This window comes from Triturus cristatus, chromosome 5_1 (genome assembly GCF_964204655.1).
Source record: "Triturus cristatus chromosome 5_1, aTriCri1.1, whole genome shotgun sequence".
Taxonomy (NCBI): Eukaryota; Metazoa; Chordata; class Amphibia; order Caudata; family Salamandridae; genus Triturus; species Triturus cristatus.
The window spans coordinates 472,370,332-472,389,377 of NC_140587.1; the positions used below are offsets into that span (position 1 = coordinate 472,370,332).

Sequence of the window (19,046 nt, forward strand, 5' to 3'; positions counted from 1 at the left end):
TGGTACGATCACTGCTAGGCAGTGTTTGGGAAACCACTGGGTTTGTTAAAAGACCCCTCACACACCAACCTAGTTGGTGTCATGCCTCATCATTGGGGTCCCAACCGGGTGGCCGAATGCCCCCGGTTGTGCTACGACGCCTGATTACAGCGGAGCTGATGTGGTGCAAAGGTGTGATGTGATGTGGATTAAAAATACCTCTGAGAATCCTTGCCTTTCTAATTTTATTGATGGCGGCTCAGGATATGGTTAAAACATTATACGTGATGCAACTAAAAAAAGAAATTATTATCTTGTAGTTGTCTATGTGGTGGGTCTACATGTTTCTGCCCACAAAGGAATCTGCGTGAGGCTTTCTTCAGGACCAGTGAAAGTGGTGAGTGGCAAAGTGAGTAGTGCCACGTGAAAGGTGAAAAGATATTTGTACCTACACACTCGCTAAGGTGTGTGGACTAGGTGTCTGCGTACTTACGGACACCAAAGCAAAAAAAGACACTATGGCTGAGCTTTTTTCGCTGATCGGGGCTCGGGAGGAGTGTGCTCCTCTATCAAACTTTGGTTTCAGAGCGTCACCCGCCTTGCACCTATTTGGGTCTCACGTCGTCCCGGATGGACGGAGGTACAAATATTTTTTCACCGTTCACGTGCCACTACTCACTTACTTTGGCTGAATATTGAAGATTATTTGTCAAATGTGGACTTCCCACTGTGTAAACACAGCGTTTTTTGGCTCATAGTTTTAGGATCAAAATGTTTGCTCTTCGTACTAAGAATTACTTTATTAAATATTTAAAAATGTGGATGGCTTTGAGCCATCACATACCAGCATGTACGGGGAAAAGCTTGGCTATAGCACAATCAATGCTTAGAGTCTAATTACGAGCCTGGCAGTCCACAGACCCCAGACCCGCGGGCACGGCGATGGCGGTCTTCCGACTGCATAATTAAAATTACGGTGGTCGGATCACCATTGCACCGCCACAGCTGCCAGGGAACCGCTGTTCCCTGACGGCGGTGTTGCAGCAGTCAGGAGGCCGCAATATGCTTGACGGCATGGCCGCAGTACCGCCAAGGATATTAAGAGTTTCCTCTCTGCCACAGTTTTCATGCCGGTTCCTCCTCCATGAAAACCGTGGTGAAGAGGAAACAAAGGGGGTGCTACAGATATCACTCGTGCTTCTGCACCATGGGGTGCATGCAGGAGGGCACAACCTATGCCCCCTGGGTATACACCCTAGTTCCTGCGCGGCATGGAGTTTACAGTCCATGCTGCGCAGGAACTGTTTTTGGTGTTCCCATTGCCTTGCCCATTTTCAGGGCACTGCTGTGGGAACATTAAAAAAAAAACTGCCGTACACAAGAAATACAGGCCCAGTGTCGCACCCCAAACTCGTAATAAGGCCCTTAGTCTGGATTATTTAGGAGATCCTCTCTGCCTGATCACTCAGAGCAACTTGATAAAGTCAATGTGGAGTAGATTTTACAATCAAAATTACCTGCATCCTTAAAAGGGATGATCGTGGGCTGGTCTCTGACTCGCCTTCTCAGAGCTTGTCCACTGCTAAGCTGTACAAAGGGTCACCTGTTTTTTACAAGCACTAGTTTCCCCTTCTTGGCTCTGTTACTATCTTAGCTGCACCAATCTCTACGGTTCAGCATGTATCATGGATCATGTGCACTTCTCTCATTTTGGAATTTCACTATGCAGAGGTGATCTTCTCCTTCTGAGATCTTGCCGATGACTTTTAACATCACAGGAGAGTCAGCAGAGTGGAATATAGCTCAAGAAGGAAAAGGAGCCGCTCGCTGAACCTGCCACGGACTGAGGAATACCTTGGAGCTGGTCTCTATCCTGTTGCTGGACCGGAGGGGAAGTCGCGCTGCCTGCGGAGAGGCCGCTGCGGAGCTCGTGAGACCGGGACTGCGAGGACCAGGGTGCTCTCTGACAACCTTACTCGGCACACCTGGTGTCTCTTCCCGGTCCCGCCCCTTTATCGACCCCTCCCCCCAGTTTAAGCCTATTCCCCGAACGCGCCAGTGGAACGCGCCCGGAGCGAAGACCGGGCAAAGAGCGGGCCGTTTGAGGCCGTTCGAGTACGGACGAGGGAGGGCGTGGGGCACTCCAGCGTGTCCGCAATCCACCACATATCAGGTGCCGTCGGTGACATTATGACCACGAGAGAAACTAGGAGCAAGAGTGCTATGGCGACGGCAAGGCCAACAGGTACTTTGGATACGTACTTTGCTAAAGCTGGGTCCCTTCTCGTGGATGAGATCTCCATTCTTGAAAGACGTATCTCCCAAGAAATAGACTGGGTGAGGAGATCCTCCCTGGGACCCATCGCACATGTTGCCACCCCCGCCAAGCAACCAAATCTCATAACACTTCCGGCAGGGGGGGTAGTTGGGCTGCCTGCTCTCCCAGACCTATCCGTTACTAACTGCTCCATTACCTCCTCTATTGACTGTGAAAATTCTGAGCATGCAGAGCTTAGCATCCTACCTCTCCCAAACTGTAAGGGCCCCACAGTACACACCACTGCTGAGGTAGCTGTCATTGAGCAGACCATAAGCAATACCAAGGCCCTGACTCAGCCCATACAGCAGGAGAAGGAGGGAGCAATCCCGAAATTGGATAAAAGGGCCTACAAAACCAGGGGGGGTAATTCTAAAGCTACTAAAGCTAATCCTAGAGCTAGGGGAACTAAACAGGACATAGTTAGCAAAGGGCCGGTCTCATCCCGTAAACACGAAGCCCTGCACCAACACACCCCGGCAAAAAATCCTCCTAGCCAACAAAACGCTGCCGGGATGTATGATAGTATGTTCTCTGATTTACGCACTCTATTGAGGGAACTGCTTAATCCCCTAGAAGACCGTCTGGCCAACATTGAAATCTGCCTAATAGATTTGCGTAGGGGATTACTAGGTTTAGTCTCAGACCAAAGAGCAGGTATGCACGCAGTAGGTGGGCACTCCATAGGGGCTCCCAATTTACCTAATCTACTTTTAAATTCCATCATCCCGTCCCCTGTACCCCTCACAGCCACCTCATTGGAAAATGTGCAGCCAGCTTCTTTGTTAAAATCCGCCTCCGCACTACCCTGCAACCACCAACCCGTCACAGGATCTACCAGTAGGCTGAACTCATCTGGTACGGCCTCTGGTCCTAATCAGGTAAAATTATTAAATGACGCAAGGAACCCTACAGACAGGCAAGACAGTCTACAAGATCGGCGCAAAGTGGTAAATTTGCCTCCCGAGGCTGCTGCCTATTCTGTTGTTTTGAAGGGAGTACCCCCGTTCGAGGGAACCGTGGTGGAACCATATGATTCTTTACATAACAAGGTCACTAGTTGGCTTAACACTCACAGGCCACTACCACCTTACACTAAGGGAGAAATTCTCATGGTTAGAAGAGTCCCTTGGATCAGCCATACCGATAAGAAATGTGCTGGTGACTGTATAATTGTAAATTTTAGGAACCCCAAAATTGTGTCCTATATTTGTAATTGGACCGGGAACAAAGGGTCTACATCTATTGAAGTGGTCCACCTGTCATACTTTTATCCCAATATTTTTAAGCCAATAATGAACATTGACAATGGCTGGACCCGGGTTGGAACGGCTGCTGATGGCCGCAGAGTCAGGCCCACCCGTAATGCTTCATGCACAAACTTTGGTAACCTTTTCCATCCCAATAGATATAGCTGTCTTGAACAGACAGATTGACTCTCTAAGGGCCAGGGGCATGGCGCATGCGAAATAGATACCGCCACTCAAGAATACGGTGCCCCCCAAGGGGAGAACTTGACATCCATTAACCCCCACGGTGAAGAAACTGTAACATCCAAAACTAAAATCATCTTGGGTTGTACTAATAACAAGTTAAAATTGTCAGTCCCAACGCATCATAATGCAGACCCGATGGAACTATCTACTGTGGAAAAATTCCTGCCCAGTCTTACGATTGCACCATTGGATGCTGCCCCGCTTAAAAGTGCTGGAAGTGTCCCTGACCCGCTTAACGTCTCCTTAAAGGTTCTTTCTTGGAATGTCGCTGGCATTGTCAATAAACTCGACACGAGCGACTGGGAGTCCCTGATAGCCAACAGCGACATCTGCCTCTTTCAAGAGACATGGGCAAGGGAACCATTATCTAGAGTGGGGTATGCTGTGTTCGAAATAAACGCGATCTGGTCAGGCAGAGGGAGGCCCTCCGGAGGGTTGGCGATCTGGGTGGCTAGCCACATTGGGTGTAATGCGGAGAGCTTACCGACGCATTCGCAGGACATCCAGTGCGTTCTACTCAGGTGGCCTAACGCTTCGAGACTAGCAATAATCAATGTATACTCCCGTCCCACCAAGCTGGCCATGGAATCTCCCACACTTGATGATCTTACTTGCTTTTTGGCCAGCCTCCCTAATGACTTTAAGATAGTCTTGGGAGGCGATTTGAATTGCCACTTTGAGCCCTTAGAAGGCCTCAAGGAAGGAGCCCTCGTAGTGGAAGACGACCTCTGGGGCGTACCGCGTTGTCAATCGCCATATGTCAAAATCTGGTCGCCCCTAGTAGTACAAATTCTGTCCTTAACGCTAAATTTTTCTTTAAGGGCATGTAATGGCCGTAGTACCTCAGATACTCCCTCTGCATGTACTTTTAACAGGGTGAACCAAGAATCTAGGCTAGATTACATTTTTGTAGATATTAGTCTCTGGCCTATGGTTCTGGATTTTAGAATAATATCAAGAACGGACAGTGATCATAATGCACTTGTAATGTATATGGCGCACCCTAAAGGTGCTGATCGATCACTTGCCGTTGAGCCCAGCAAAGATCCCGGGAACTTGACAATTAGTTCCAATAGACGTAGGATCAAATGGGGGAAACTGGCGAGCTCCGAAGAGTCCCTAAGTAAGATTTTTCGGCTAGCACTCCCGAAGCTAATAGAAACGGACAATCTAATCTCACAGCCAAGAAACTTGGAATTCAACAAGAAACTAGCCCACATACATGAGGAACTGGTGGCCCTTTTAGGTGAGGTTTTTTACCCAGTGTTACCCCCAAGGAAAAATACAACTCGAACTCCAACCTGGTATAATGCATCTTGTAAAAAGGCTAAGTCCGAACTCCTGAAGTGTGTTAAAAAAGGATCGGACAAGAGCAAACTTGTTGAGCTTAGACGAATCTACAAGAAAACCATGGCAGTGGCACGAGCCGAATGGGATTGGAATAAATGGCAGGATTTAACATCAGCACTGGAAGCGAAAGATCTGAGGAAATTTTGGTCCCTGGTGAATACTGGTATGCCAGACCCCAAAGCTGCAATAGAGCCAAATATTGCAGCATCCGTTTGGGAGGGCCATTTTGGCCAATTATACCAGGAACCACCTCAAATTGATGGTGGGAGGGATATGGTCTCTACTGCTGCTCCCGCCCCAGTACCAGCCCTGGAATTTACTCTTTCCGAGGTGGTCAATGTTATTCTAGCCCTTTCGAGGGGGAAGGCCCCTGGTCTTGACAGGTTGCCTGGCGATCTTTTTCGCTCATACGCAGACATATGGGGTCCCTATCTCCTTACACTCTTTAACGCTATTCTGGGTGGGATGGAGATTCCTTGTACTTGGCTGGGGGCTGAGATAGTGCCCATTTTCAAAAAGGGTTCTCCTCTGCTCCCAGCCAACTACAGGCCAATAAGCCTCATAGATGTCCCCCAGAAAATATACTCGCGCCTACTCCTAAACCACCTTTTGGAGTGGATGGAGGAAAATAAAATTCTCAGCCCCTTACAAGCTGGCTTCCGGAAAAACACGTCCACCATGGATCAGATCTTCCGCCTCGTACTCCTATATTGGAAAACTGTGATCATTGAGAGGGGAAGGCTGTACATGGTGTTCGTGGACCTGAGGTCAGCTTTTGACCTGGTCCCCAGGAAGAAACTATGGGAGACACTAACGGGGCTGGGAGTTCCACCCCATCTACTAAATGCCATTATTATGCTCCATGAAAACAACTTTGCACAGGTCAGGTATGGAAGGACGGGTGCGCTGACATCAAAATTCCCAGTACATAGAGGGGTCAGACAGGGTTGTGTCCTTGCCCCGACCCTGTTCTGCCTCTATGTTAACAATGTAATTGCATATCTTGACAATGTTCATGATAATGACGCCCCGTCTCTGGCCGGCAGGAGGGTACCGGCCATTATGTTCGCGGATGATACCCTCCTGCTGTCCAAATCCCCGATGGGGATTCAACGGATTTTAGATGGTTTTGGCCTTTTCTGTAGCCAATATGGCCTGGAAATAAATACAGGGAAGACCAAATTTATGATATTTAACCCCTCAGCCAAAACTAGACCAAACCCATCCCTGAGTTCAGTCACACTGGAGAGAGTAAAAACCTTTCAGTACCTAGGGGTAACGCTGCATGAGAACCTATCATGGGAACCTCACGTAGCAATTAGTCGCATGAAACTTGCACAACTGTCCGGGGGAATTCTGAAGGTAGCAAATTCCTCCACCTACAAACCAATTAGCCCGGCAGTTGTAATGTACAAGTCGCAAGCCAAAGCAGCCGCATCCTATGGTGGAGAACTCTGGGGATACACGGCGGGCACAGGAATCATTAATGTAGAAAACAATTTTTTAAGGCGTCTCCTGGCCCTCCCCCGAGGCACACCCCTTCTTCCCCTAAGAATGGATATGGGTCTACCCTCTATAAAAGAGGACCTGGAACTTATGCCATTAAGGTTCTGGCATAGGCTCTGGTCCACTGTTGAGCTTCTACACTATAGGCAAGAGCTTGTACATGTTATGAATCTGAATTCCTGCGATAAAATTACCTGGCTAGCCTCGATTAAGAAAGAACTCTATCGGCTGGGGCTCCCCGAATTATGGGAATCGCCAGAGCAAGGCTGTCTTGGGGTCTCCCGCAAACGCCTTGTGGGTATATATAGGGAGCAACGTTATGCCTCCCTGGTCTCTGCATCTAACAAAGGGTCCTTGACTGATCGATTTCTGACTTTCAAGGACCATTACCAGTTTGAGGGATTTATGGATATTATTTTTCCCATCCTATCCAGAAAATTGTTCATACAATGGAGGCTAGGGACTCTCCCTATCAAAATTTTTACCCACAACTGGACAATAAAGAATGATAAAATCTGTCCAGGCTGCTGCAATCATGATGAGGAAGAAATCCACATTGTGTTCTTTTGCCCAGCTTACAATAGACCAAGAAGATACTGGCTAGTCCCGCTATGCAGAAATCTGGGCATTAGGAGTCATCAGCAGGTGTACAGAATATTGAAAACGAACACTGATCCGCACATAGTCTTTGCAGTTGCAAAATTTTTAACGGCTATGTGGCACATAAGGTCTAATATAAATAAGAACTGTGTTGTTTAATGAATTCCATTGTCTAGATGTCCGTAACATTTGTATATTGATTTTACTGGTTTTATCATGCTTGTATTTTTAGTGACCGTTTTAAATGTATTGTGTGATTCTATCTTTTATGGCCTAATCGGCCGAAATAAAGAAATTTTGGATTGGATTGGATTGGAAAAGGAGCCTGGGAATTTTCCCACCGTCATGCCTCATATTCTTCCTGTCGCTCACACAAACCATTGATGCCTATGAATGAAATATCCAGCTTCAGTGTCAGCTCCATGGGGAGCCATTTGAAGAAAGCTATACAAAGCAATCTAAGTAAAATGTCTCTCATGGTATAGTCCTAAAAAGTAAATAAACTGTCATAGTATGTGTCACCACTGCAGACAAGCTATATACAGCCCATGGCTAACCACTAAAGAACATGAGACAACGACTGCACCTTCTCTTAAGAGAGAGAGAGAGAGGTAGTCTTAAGGAGTCAAAAGTCAACCTAAAGCTTGACAATGTTGTGGCTGATGCAAAGTGCAGATGCCAGTTTCACAGGAACAGAGCCCAGCATCAGCAGGTTCATCGTGCAAGGGGTGAAACAGAACTGAAAGGTTCTAAGAAGAAGCAGCAGTATCAACAAAGGTGCCTCCAAGTATAGAAACCAAAGAGCTCAACCCTGGCAGAGGTGATCTGACCAGCACCACATGCTCCCCAATGTGTCTGGCACCACCTAAGGATGTAACTATGTAATGGCAGTGGCTGACTATCTTACAAGGCGTGCTGGGGATTGGAGAGAAACATTGCTGCTGTCGGATGTAATCTTTCTCAACATCTTAGAGAGAATATTTAGTGGATGCAGAGCCTCTTACCATCTACAACTGCAGCCACTGCTGTCATCAGGGTCAGAAACTGGAGATGAGGGAACATCAGAGCACAGTTTGTCAGTGTGATGGGAGGTGTTGAAGGAGAGATTTGTGGGCATTTAAAATGAACTGTACAGTTATAAGGAAGCTTAGGAATGGCACCCTAAAGGGTGGCTCTGACTCTATGCTTTATTCGAAATCTGAATGTAAATAGGTGACTAAAAGCGCTGCTGCTGTTATATAGCGCGCTTGAAGGACAACTAACGCAGTGTTGGGTCCCAACATGGAGTTCACTCACAGGGACATTTAAATCCACCAGTATCCTCCCCGGCTTCTAAGGATAGTAAAAGGTTGTTAAGTCACAAAAGATATTTATTACACTATTCTTACCACTGTACTGCACACGTTAGCGAAGTATTTATTTACATTTATGTAGTGCATACATTAAGCACCTCGTTAGTTCAGTATTCTTATCTTGTAGTTTTTAGATGCTGCACCCAAAATGTCTATCATCAGCACTACACAAAAGTTAATACATTCAGAGGAGAAAAGTTGGATGACACTAGGTGAGATGGAGGAAGTTAACAGGAAACCTAATGCTGGAACTCACCTACCTAAACAATAATTCAATCTATTTGTATTGCATAAACATATCACAATTGCTCTGTATCTGTTTTGTAGCTGCTATGGTAGATTTTAGTTAGAATTCCATATCTCAGAATTATCACATGATGGTGTGCTTATGAAATATGCTTCCCGTAATTTTTGGGGGTTGGATCTCATGGTGGTGATACGAAAAATGCTGCTGAACAGAGATGTGTGCCTTCGTCCCTCTCACCCCCTGAGTGCCAGTAAACCCAGAACCCAGTGTCCCCCTCACAATGCGGCGCTCTCGAGCCTCCGCCCGGCCTAGGGGTGGAGGGCGAGGGATTCCGCACCTTGTCTGGTTATCAGTTGCTGTCAGCGGCTTCCAGTGTGGAACCCGTGCAGTGTGACAGCAGTCTTCAGACCCTGGTAATTTAAGGGCAGTCCATTCACATTTGATGAGCGGGTGTGCGCTCTGTCGGAAAACTAATTACGGTGTGATTGTAAATTTTAGGACCTGTCCGACAAAATGAAGGCTTTCGTGGACCAGTACGGCGACAACACCGAGGGCAAAATTGGAATCGTGGAGGTAAGCTACTGCTTTGCACATTTGGTTGTTTAACGTGCCTGTTTGTATCAAATGTCCCTGTTAAGACCGGTATTAATCAACAGAAAGACACTTGGCGTTTCTTGCTGAGTAGACCGTGGGCAGCTATTTCTTCTTGTCTATCCCGTGCAGCAGAAATCACAAGGCTTTTTTCCTCTCAGATCCTGGGGCGCGACGGGAGCGGTCTGTGCTGTTCCCCGCCTCTCTGTGGTGCATGGAACTGTACAGGGTAGGCCTTCTCTGCCCTCTCCTCTGAGGCATTCACCGCACGCGCTGAGCATTGCAGCTTCAAGCCAGAGACATTAATTGGGCGCGTTCACGGTCATATTTCAGGCAACTGCAGTATAATCCCCCGTTCTCTGAACTGATGTTCATCTCGGCCATGGGTCCGGAGGCCCAGCGCCTTCCAACTCTGTGCTATGATGGCTATTGTAGCTGAGGTGGTTATGAACAGGACTCCGCATGGTTGCACAGAGAATTAATTTCTCTAAAGGGTTTATGTCATTAAATGTTCTAAGCTGGCAACTTGCTGCTTCCAGCCCATTTCAAACATTGCCGACAGCAAAGTTTCTGAGCTGGAGGGATAGATTGTTTTTCTTCCCAATGAGCGCCAGAGCACAGAGGCCATTAAACGGTCGAATGTGACCTGTCTCTACGCCATTGGTTAGAAATTCAGAGAAAGACTTCCATGCGCCCCGTTTCATGTGCAAGCTTCTCAGCAACGCATGCTTTTGTCTTTGTACTTATGCTTTTACAAAACATATCTGTTAGAAATTGGGTTACTGGTTGACCGGGGTGTGAGCCCTGGTCAAGCAGCAATCACAATCCTAATCTGGCTAAATCACAAGTGAACCCCACATTTAGCTGTGCTCCACTCTCTAGTAGCTTGGCACAGGGAAGTCAGGCTTAACTTAGAGGCAATGTTTAAAGTATTTGTTGCAAAACTTCAAACATTAAAAAAGTGAAGCCACCTCACAAAACAATTCCACACCAGGTTAGAAAAATAGATCTGCATTTAATAAATAAAACAAGACCAAAACAACAAAAATATAATCAATAGAACAGGAGTTATGATTTTTTAAAGAATAAACTGCAATATAGCACCTAAAAGCATAACGCGCCAACCACGGCTATCTGGTTACATTGGACCAGGTCAAATCCAAAAGTTCAAGCCGACCGAGATGGAGCACGGTTCAGATATAGCCCCAGATTAGTCCCATTGAAGGTTTAACTTCTCAAGTTCTGTGTCAATAGTCCCGTTTGCGTGTAATACGATCGCTGGGAGTAAGGAGAGTGACGCTGGCGGCGGTCGGCATTGCGCAAGGAGCAGGTGGGGCAGTTGCCGACAGGTAGGCTGGAGCCTCGTGTTGGTGGTCCACGCAGGCTAGCGATGTTTGCTGTGTGAAGAGACAGACTTGTGGTGGCTTGTGCTGATTTTCCGTGCGAGCAGTGCAGTTCCAGTGTGAACGTACATGTTTGCAGTCACAAAGAGCTTAAAAGCTTGAATTAAAGAGCTCGAGAGCCACACCAAGGGCCCAGGACCTAAGAGGTGTCACTTGGGGCCAGGAACTAGGTGAAGATGGGTCCAGGAGCTGTGGAGAGCCTGTTAGGTCTCTGAGGCTCATATCAGGAAGCCGACAGAGTATCCTTTCAATCACTCTGGAATCCTAGGTTCAAGATGGGCTGCAGGTCTAATTCTTCTTCCCTGGGCAAGAGGGCAGCAGGTCAGCATAGCAAGCCAGCACTCCTTCAGAGCAACAGTCCGGCAGAGTCACAGTCCTTGAAGCAGTACAGCAGTCCTTCCTGGCAGAGTATCCACAGGTCCAGAAGCGTACTCAAGTTGTGGTGCCTGAGGCCCAGGATTCATACCCAGTGGTGCCTTTAAAATGGGGGAGACTTCAAAAGGCATGCTTTTGAAGTGCACAGATGTCTTGCCTTCCCTGTCCTGGCTCCAGACTAACTACAGTGGGTATACAGCTCTTTGTGTGAAGACAGGGAAGGTGTAAGTAGGGCTGGGTTTAGTTCCTATCTCCGATTCTGCCAGTGGTGGCCTGTTCAGTCACACCTAATCTCCCATTGTGTTTGGCTCTCTAGGAGGATTACACAAAGGCCAACTGCTAACTACACCCAGCAACGTGCGCAGAGACAAGCTGCTGGCACCAAATGGCTAAGGCTCGAAAATGACAACTTTTTAAAAGTGGCATTTTCAGACTTGTAATTTAAGAGGTTTTCACTACCAAGACAAATAACATTTAAAAGTACATGTCATGCTTTCAAATACATGGCCCTCTGCCCTCTGGGCTGTCCAGGGCCTACCCTAGGGGTGTCTTATATGTACTAAAAAGGAAGGTTTGGGCCAAAGTTTTATCTTGTCAGGTCGAACTGTCAGTTTATACTACACACACAGGCTCTGCAGTGGCATGCCTGAGACATTTAAAGGGCGATTTATGTGGGTGACACAGCCAGTGCTGAAGACCCACTAGTAGCATTTCATTTACAGGCCCTGGGTACATGTAGTAGCACTTTACTAGAGACTTATAAGTACAATTGGGTATAAGCAGGACCACTGGAATTATGCAGCAGCGGAGGGACAAATTATACGACAGGCTTAAGTAAATTATGCAACAATGAAAGGCAAATTTTGCAGCATTATGCAGCACATTTTCTGATAGTATTACTTCATTATTTTGTCAATTTGAAACTTGTTAACACTGTCTTGGCATTAGTTGAACCTCTTTAGTACCAGTTTAACACCCACATATAAGCAATAAGTAACGGAAAAGTGACCATTCCACCTTTGTAAAGGGCCATCCACTGCACGGCTACACGTGTCACTGCGTTTTTGCTAACTTTTGAACCATTTCAGATAGAAACAATTTTTTTTGTTGCTAAAATCTGCAGATTATGCAGCAGATGATGGATTATGTAGCAAATGCAGCAAATCTATAATTTTGTGAAAATCGCTGTGGCCGTACAATCGCATAATTCCAGTTGCCCTGGGTATAAGTCAGTATAACCATGAGGTGAGTACATGCACTGTAGCACTGATTAGCAGTGGTAAAGTTATCAGAGTCCTAAGGCCAGCAAAAACAAATTGAGAAAAAGTAGAGGGTACAGGCAAAAAGTTTGGGGGTAACCCTGAAAAAAGGGCCATTTCCAGCAAAATCTAAAGCCACATGCATCGTAATGGAAAGGAAAAAACAGGATCAAATTACCTAGCGATATCTAATGCATGTCACCTTGAAATCCGTTGTACATATTTTTCACTATGGAATGAGCATTCTCATAATCTGGGTCGTTTTCCAGGGACATACTCAGCTAGGTTTTACCTGTTAAATATGTCCTAGGAAAACCTTGACGATGATATAATAACACATACAGAATTAAAGCAAATCTCGGAATTCCCAGTGCTTAATTTTAACCAGTGGTTGTAGTTGGGGTCCACCAACACTCAGTTTTGAAGACTAGCGCTTATGTTTCCTCAGCAAACTTTGAGCCACAGCAAAAAAGAGAAAAACGCAAAAAGAGAGAAAGGAGAAGGAAGAGAAAGATGGAAAAACAGTGACAAAGAAAGTAGGGATAAAAATAAACCTGCAAGAGTGAAATAAAGAGACCAGGAGTGTCTGGTGAAAGTGGAATCAAGCCACAGCAGGCTTGGTATTTGGTGTCCAGAACTACGATAGCACCAGCGGTGGGATTCTGAACAAATCTGTGGGCACTGGCATTGATTCTGGTACAGATTCAGCACTGAGAATCCTGAATTCAGACCCTCACATACTAGTGGCGCGAGCAAGCTGCTTCAGTAATCCCACACCCAGCTCTACCAATTCAGTAAGCATTTCACAAGGTCCTCCCAGGAAATTTGAAGCACAGGTTTCCATCACAGAGCAGAGTTCCTATTCACCTTTATAGTTTAATGGTGTGTGAAATTGTGTAATAGTTTTCATGATATTTCCCAAAATTCCATAAAACTTTCACAAAATAACACTTTCACTGCAAAATGTGGTTTGCTAGTATCTTGCATGATTTGTATTCATAAACTTCAAGTACAATCATGTCAAAAGAAATAGCCTGGGGACTGGTCCGAACACCAAATGGCTTAAGGCCTCATTACGATGTCGGTGGGACCGCAACTGATCGGCCGCCAGTTGCGGTCCGAAGGACATCTGCCCCTGTGGTCTGACCACCGCATTACAATGCAGCCGTCAGAGGCAGCAGGCAGAGGGACCAACTGCTGCTGTTCCAATGGGCTCAAGAAGCCTGTTGGGCCAGCGGTCAGAATGTATTCCCTACAATAAGGGTGGTGACAGCTCAGGCACCGCCGTAGAGATTACGATGTGCCTTTCGGTCTGCCTTTCTATGGCAGTCCGACCTCCACAGAAAGGCAGATGAAAATGGACTTTGAGGGCCCCAATCCCTCCGCGGCCTCCACTATGAGGCGTAGGGGGCACCTGTGGTGCCCCCATAAACATCCCTGCACCATGAGGCAGGAACCGCATGGTGCCTGCTACATAGTGCAGGGATGTTTAAAAAGTGCATGTTTACTATTGCTGCTTGTGCCGCGGCCCGCAGCATAAGCCGCAATAGTAAACATACAGTGTACGACCGCAGTGAACGCGGTTGCATCGCATTTCAGAATGCGGGACCTCTGACTCCTTGTCGAGCAGTCCCGTTTCCATTACGATGCCGGTCAGACGAGTATGCCAGTCGGACACTCGTCTGACCGGCATCCTAATAGGGCCCTTATTAATTTTCTTCTGCATGCAAAATATGTGAAATTCCACAAATTCCTAAAGCAAAATGTTGACAAATTTTGCAACAAAAAATTACATTCTGGAACTTCTAAAAGTGACCACCACAAATACCATTACACCCAGGCCTACCCTACACACATATTTACCATAAAATCAGGATCTCTGTAAATCTGGTAATGAGGCTCACAGTTGGTAACTCCTGTTATCGTCCAAAGTTTAAGAAATTTAGAATTTAGGATGAGTCCCAACAATGAGTAGAATTCTATTGTGTAGTTTCGTTTCACTTTCATTGCACTAGACTTGTGAACATCCCCTAAGTAGTAAATATTGATACATACAAGAATCATGTGAATCATGCGCTGACGTGACCACTTCATTTCTAATGGATGTAGGAACTAGTCTAAGGCTGATGGCACTGAACATACCTTCGCCATGTATGTTTGGGTACACTTAGCACTGGAGTTACATCAACAGGACCCTCTAATATTCCTAAACACTTTAAAGGGTACATCACACTGGAGTCTCACGATGGAAAGCCCCAGGGACAGATGGTTACAGGTTCTTTCAGCTACATTCTCTTGAGGTTTGTGACAGGGTTACATTGAAACAGTTACACCAAGCTATCCTTTCATGTAAATCTGGGTCTCCCTTTGATGTATGGCCTCCTGCTGTACTTCATAAAATCATAGACATTGTCAACCCAGTAATTAACAACATAATAAATTTGTCATTTGCCTCAACGACGGTCCCCTTAGAATGGAAACTGGCAGTTGTCAAACCACTCCAGGAAAAACAAGTTATGGATCCCTCTATGCTTGCTAAACTTCGCAACATCTCGCTATTACCCACTCTTGGTTAAATTGTAGAAAGACTGGTCAATCAGCAGCTTACAATCTTCTTGGAAGAGGCCAGGATACTACACCTCCACCAATCAGGTGTCCGTCCTAAGCACTGGACCGAATCTGCACTATTGGAAATGGTGGACACATTGAAACTAACTTTAGATAAAGGAAAGAATGCGGTGCTGATTTTATTGGATCTGTCTGCCGCGTTCAATATGATTTATCATGATATTCTTCTTTTTCGAATGAAAGGCTGCGGCATATCTCGAACCGGTGTAGCCTGGATAAAATCCTTTCTTAACATCGCAGACAAACAGTTGCCTTAGGATAACTTCTCTCAACTGAACGCCCATCTCCTTGGCGTACCACAGGCCTCTTCTCTTAGCCCTCTTTTGTTCAACATTGTCCTGCTTATCTCGTTAATATCCTCATTTGACATCGAAACAACCTCCGATGCGGATGATACGCAATTGATCTTAGTCTTAGACAAAGACTCTAATGAATCAGTGCTTAACTTTAAGCAATGCTTAACAGAGGTCATCTGATGGATGCGACTTAATCATCTTAAATGCACTACTGAGAAGGATAAGATAATGTTAATAGGCAATGATAATCCCTTTAATCCAGCCGAATGGTGGCCATAAAACACTCCTGCCCTATCTACTACAGTAGAAGTAGTTAAGAATCTCTGGGTAAAATGTGATGCCTCTCTCGTTCTGACCACAGGCCCTTGCAGAGGCAGGAATGTGCTTCTATTTAATCAAATCACTTAAAACGTTTTTTGATCTCTCTCCTTACTCTTCAAGAAAGACAGTAGCATGTATTCTGTCCAGATTAGACTACTGTAATAGCGTATTTTCTGGGGTAAAAAAACAAGTGCTAAAAAAGTTACTGGTGGTACAATATGCAGCTGCCCGTCTAGTGTTGAAATTGCCCCGCCGCTCCTCGCCAGCCCATAAAACCCTTCATTGGCTGCCGATTATAAAAATAATTATATTCAAACTTCTTTTTATCACTTTTAGAGCCTTTAGAGAACCAGGGAAAAAATACCTAGCAGCCAGGTTCACACCGTATGTTACTACCAGATTTTTCCTTCACTGTTGGAGTAAGTCAAAGGTCGACTTCTAATTGTTAGCAGGCTTGTACTGATATGTACTGTGGACGTCAGATTTTTTAGAGTTATTAGATTTTGCACAGTTATTTAAAACCGTTGCAATGGAGATGCCTCCATAACGTCTACTGTGGACGTCATGTACTGTACTATATAGCCAGCCATTGGTTATTCCACCCGCTCCACAGCCTATCTTTACATCATCTGTGACACTTTCAGTGCTTCCTCACATGAGAGCCTCCAAAGCATGTTCAGGTTATTTTTGCATATAATTGCATGACCTGGATACGTATATGCATGTCTAGAATGTTTATGAATCACTCAAACAGCTAGGCATAGCAGTGTAGTTGATAGAGGTGAGTCACAAATATCAGATGAGGGCTTTAGAGCAGGTATGTTTTTTCTCTGTTTAACTTAGGGGCTAGTAGTCTGGAAGTGTTAGCAGATGTATTGCTGAATGGCAATCACATCATTGTTTAAGGGGATGATAGTGACACAGTTGTACGTTTTATGAAGGAGCATTAAAGGTTCGAACTGAATCTCAGCCTCCACATTCAGTACGTGCATGTGACTGTAATGGCAAAAGCAGGTACGATTCTCAAAACACTTTTGCACAAGTTGACAAAAAGTTGGATTTTATTTCCATTGTTTAGATTTTACTATCTACTGATTTCAATTATTAGAGAGAAAATGAGGGTTTGTCATGTGGTGAGGAACATATAACACCCCAATATTTCTGGTTGTCTTGGAGAAAAGGATTTCTCTGTCAAGAATGGTATTTTTCAGAGGAAGAAACCAATGACTATTCAAATCACGCGCACTCCTGCGGATTGTCTATCGACCAACCAATTGATTGGAGAAATGAAAGAGTAGGAGGAGTGGGCATGGAAACTAATGATCTGAGCAGATCTAGTCCTCTGAACTTCAGAATGTATGCAGCTGGAAAGATGAAACCTTCAATGTGTAAATTAAGCATTATCACAAGTTTGTGTTGTGAATCGGACCTTCATTGCTCATGTGGCTCTACCACAATGCTGGAAATTGCAATGTGTACTTTTTGTAACTGAACCAAAACTGTGTTGGGTGCTTTGACATGAAAGGCATTGCACTAGCCACCTGGTGGCTAATTACTGCTCTGACGTCTAAATGAGATCCATCAAGAGAGATCCAAAGAGGTAAATGTTTGATTTTAATTTGATTTACGTATTTGTAAAGCGTAACTGTCACTTTGAAAGGAGCATCCTGGCGCTGTGCGGAAGTGAGAAGAGAAATCAAAACAGGCGTAAGTTATATCGCAATTTAATCAAGTGAGGAACAGAGTGCGTTGGTGGATGCAAACATCCAAGTCTTAAAGCATTTCTTGAATTGAGTTTCTGATTCCACCAGTCTTAGCTGGATAGACATGAGGTTCCACGCTCTGGTTCCCAGGGTTGCCAAGCATTTTCCTCCTTTGGTTTTATATCTAAATGTAGGGGGCTTTAGTAAGTTTGCTGAGGAGGATCAAGTGTCCTGGTAGTAACATACGGTGTGAACCTGGCTGCTAGTTATTTATGCCCTGATTCTCTAAGGGTTCTAAAAGTGATAAAAAGAAGTTTGAATATAATTCTTTTTAGGGTCGGCAGCCAATGAAGGGTTTTATGGGCTGGCAAGGAGAGGCGGGGCAATTTCAACACCAGACGAGCAGCTGCATATTGTACCACCAGTAACTTTTTTAGCACTTGTTTGTTTACCCCAGAAAATAGGCTATTACAGTAGTCTAATCTGGACAGAATAAATACAACTGGCTTCCTTGCAGAGTAAGGGAAGAGATCAAAAAATGTTTTAAGTGATTTGATTAAATTGAAGCACATTCCTGCATCTGTAAGGGCCTGTGGCCGGAACAAGAGAGAGACATCACATTTTACCCAGAGATTCTTAACTACTTTTACTGCGTTAGGTGGGGCAGGAGCATCTTCTGGCCACCATAGGGCTGGATTAAAGGAATTATCAGTGCCTATTAACATTATCTTAGTCTTCTCAGTAGTGCATTTAAGATGATTAAGTCGCATCCATCGGATGACCTCTGTTAAGCATTGCTTAAAGTTAAGCTTTGATTCATTAGTCTTTGTCTAAGACTAAGATCAATTGCATATCAACCGCATCGGAGGTTATTTTGATGTCAAATGAGGATATTAACGAGATAAGTAGGCATGTAGATGTTGAACAAAAGAGGGCTAAGAGAAGAACCCTCTGGTACGCCCGCGGAGATGGGCGTTCAGTTGAGAGAAATGATCCTAGAGCAACTGTTTGTCTGCGGTTGTTAAGAAAGGATTTTATCCAGGCTAAACCGGTTCGAGATATGCCGCAGCTTTTCATTTGAAAAAGAAGAATGTCATGAGAAATCATATTGAACGCGGCAGACAGATCCAATAAGATCAGCACAGCATTCTTTCCTTTATCTAAAGTTAGTTTCAATGTGTCCACTATTTCCAATAGTGCAGATTCGGTCCAGTGCTTAGGACGGAAACCTGATTGGCGGAGGTGTAGTATCCTGGCCTCTTCCAAGAAGATTGTAAGCTGCTTATTGACCAGTCTTTCTACAATATTACCAAGAGTGGGTAATAGCGAGATGGGGCGAAGTTTAGCAAGCATAGAGGGATCCATAACTTATTTTTTCTGGAGTGGTTTGACAACTGCCAGTTTCCATTCTGAGGGGACCGTCGCTGTGGCCAATGACGAATTTATTATGTTGTTAATTACTGGGTTGACAATGTCTATGATTTTGTGAAGTACAGCAGGAGGACATGCATCAAAGGGAGACCCAGATTTACACGAGAGGATAGCTTGGTGCAACTGTTCCAATGTAACCCTGTCACAAGCCTCAAGAGAATGTAGCTGAAAGAACGTGTAACCATCTGCCCC

At 45.2% G+C, this 19,046-nt stretch overlaps 1 protein-coding gene across 1 annotated transcript in view; it reads left to right on the plus strand.

Moving 5' to 3' along the window:
• CALB1 (calbindin 1) overlaps positions 1 to 19,046 on the plus strand; it is a 191,518-nt gene that overhangs the window by 43,911 nt on the left and 128,561 nt on the right. Inside the window, exon 3 of the mRNA XM_085605305.1 lies at positions 9,346 to 9,420. Within this exon, the coding sequence (XP_085461431.1) occupies positions 9,346 to 9,420 (75 nt within the window). The remainder of the gene's footprint in view (positions 1 to 9,345; positions 9,421 to 19,046) is intronic.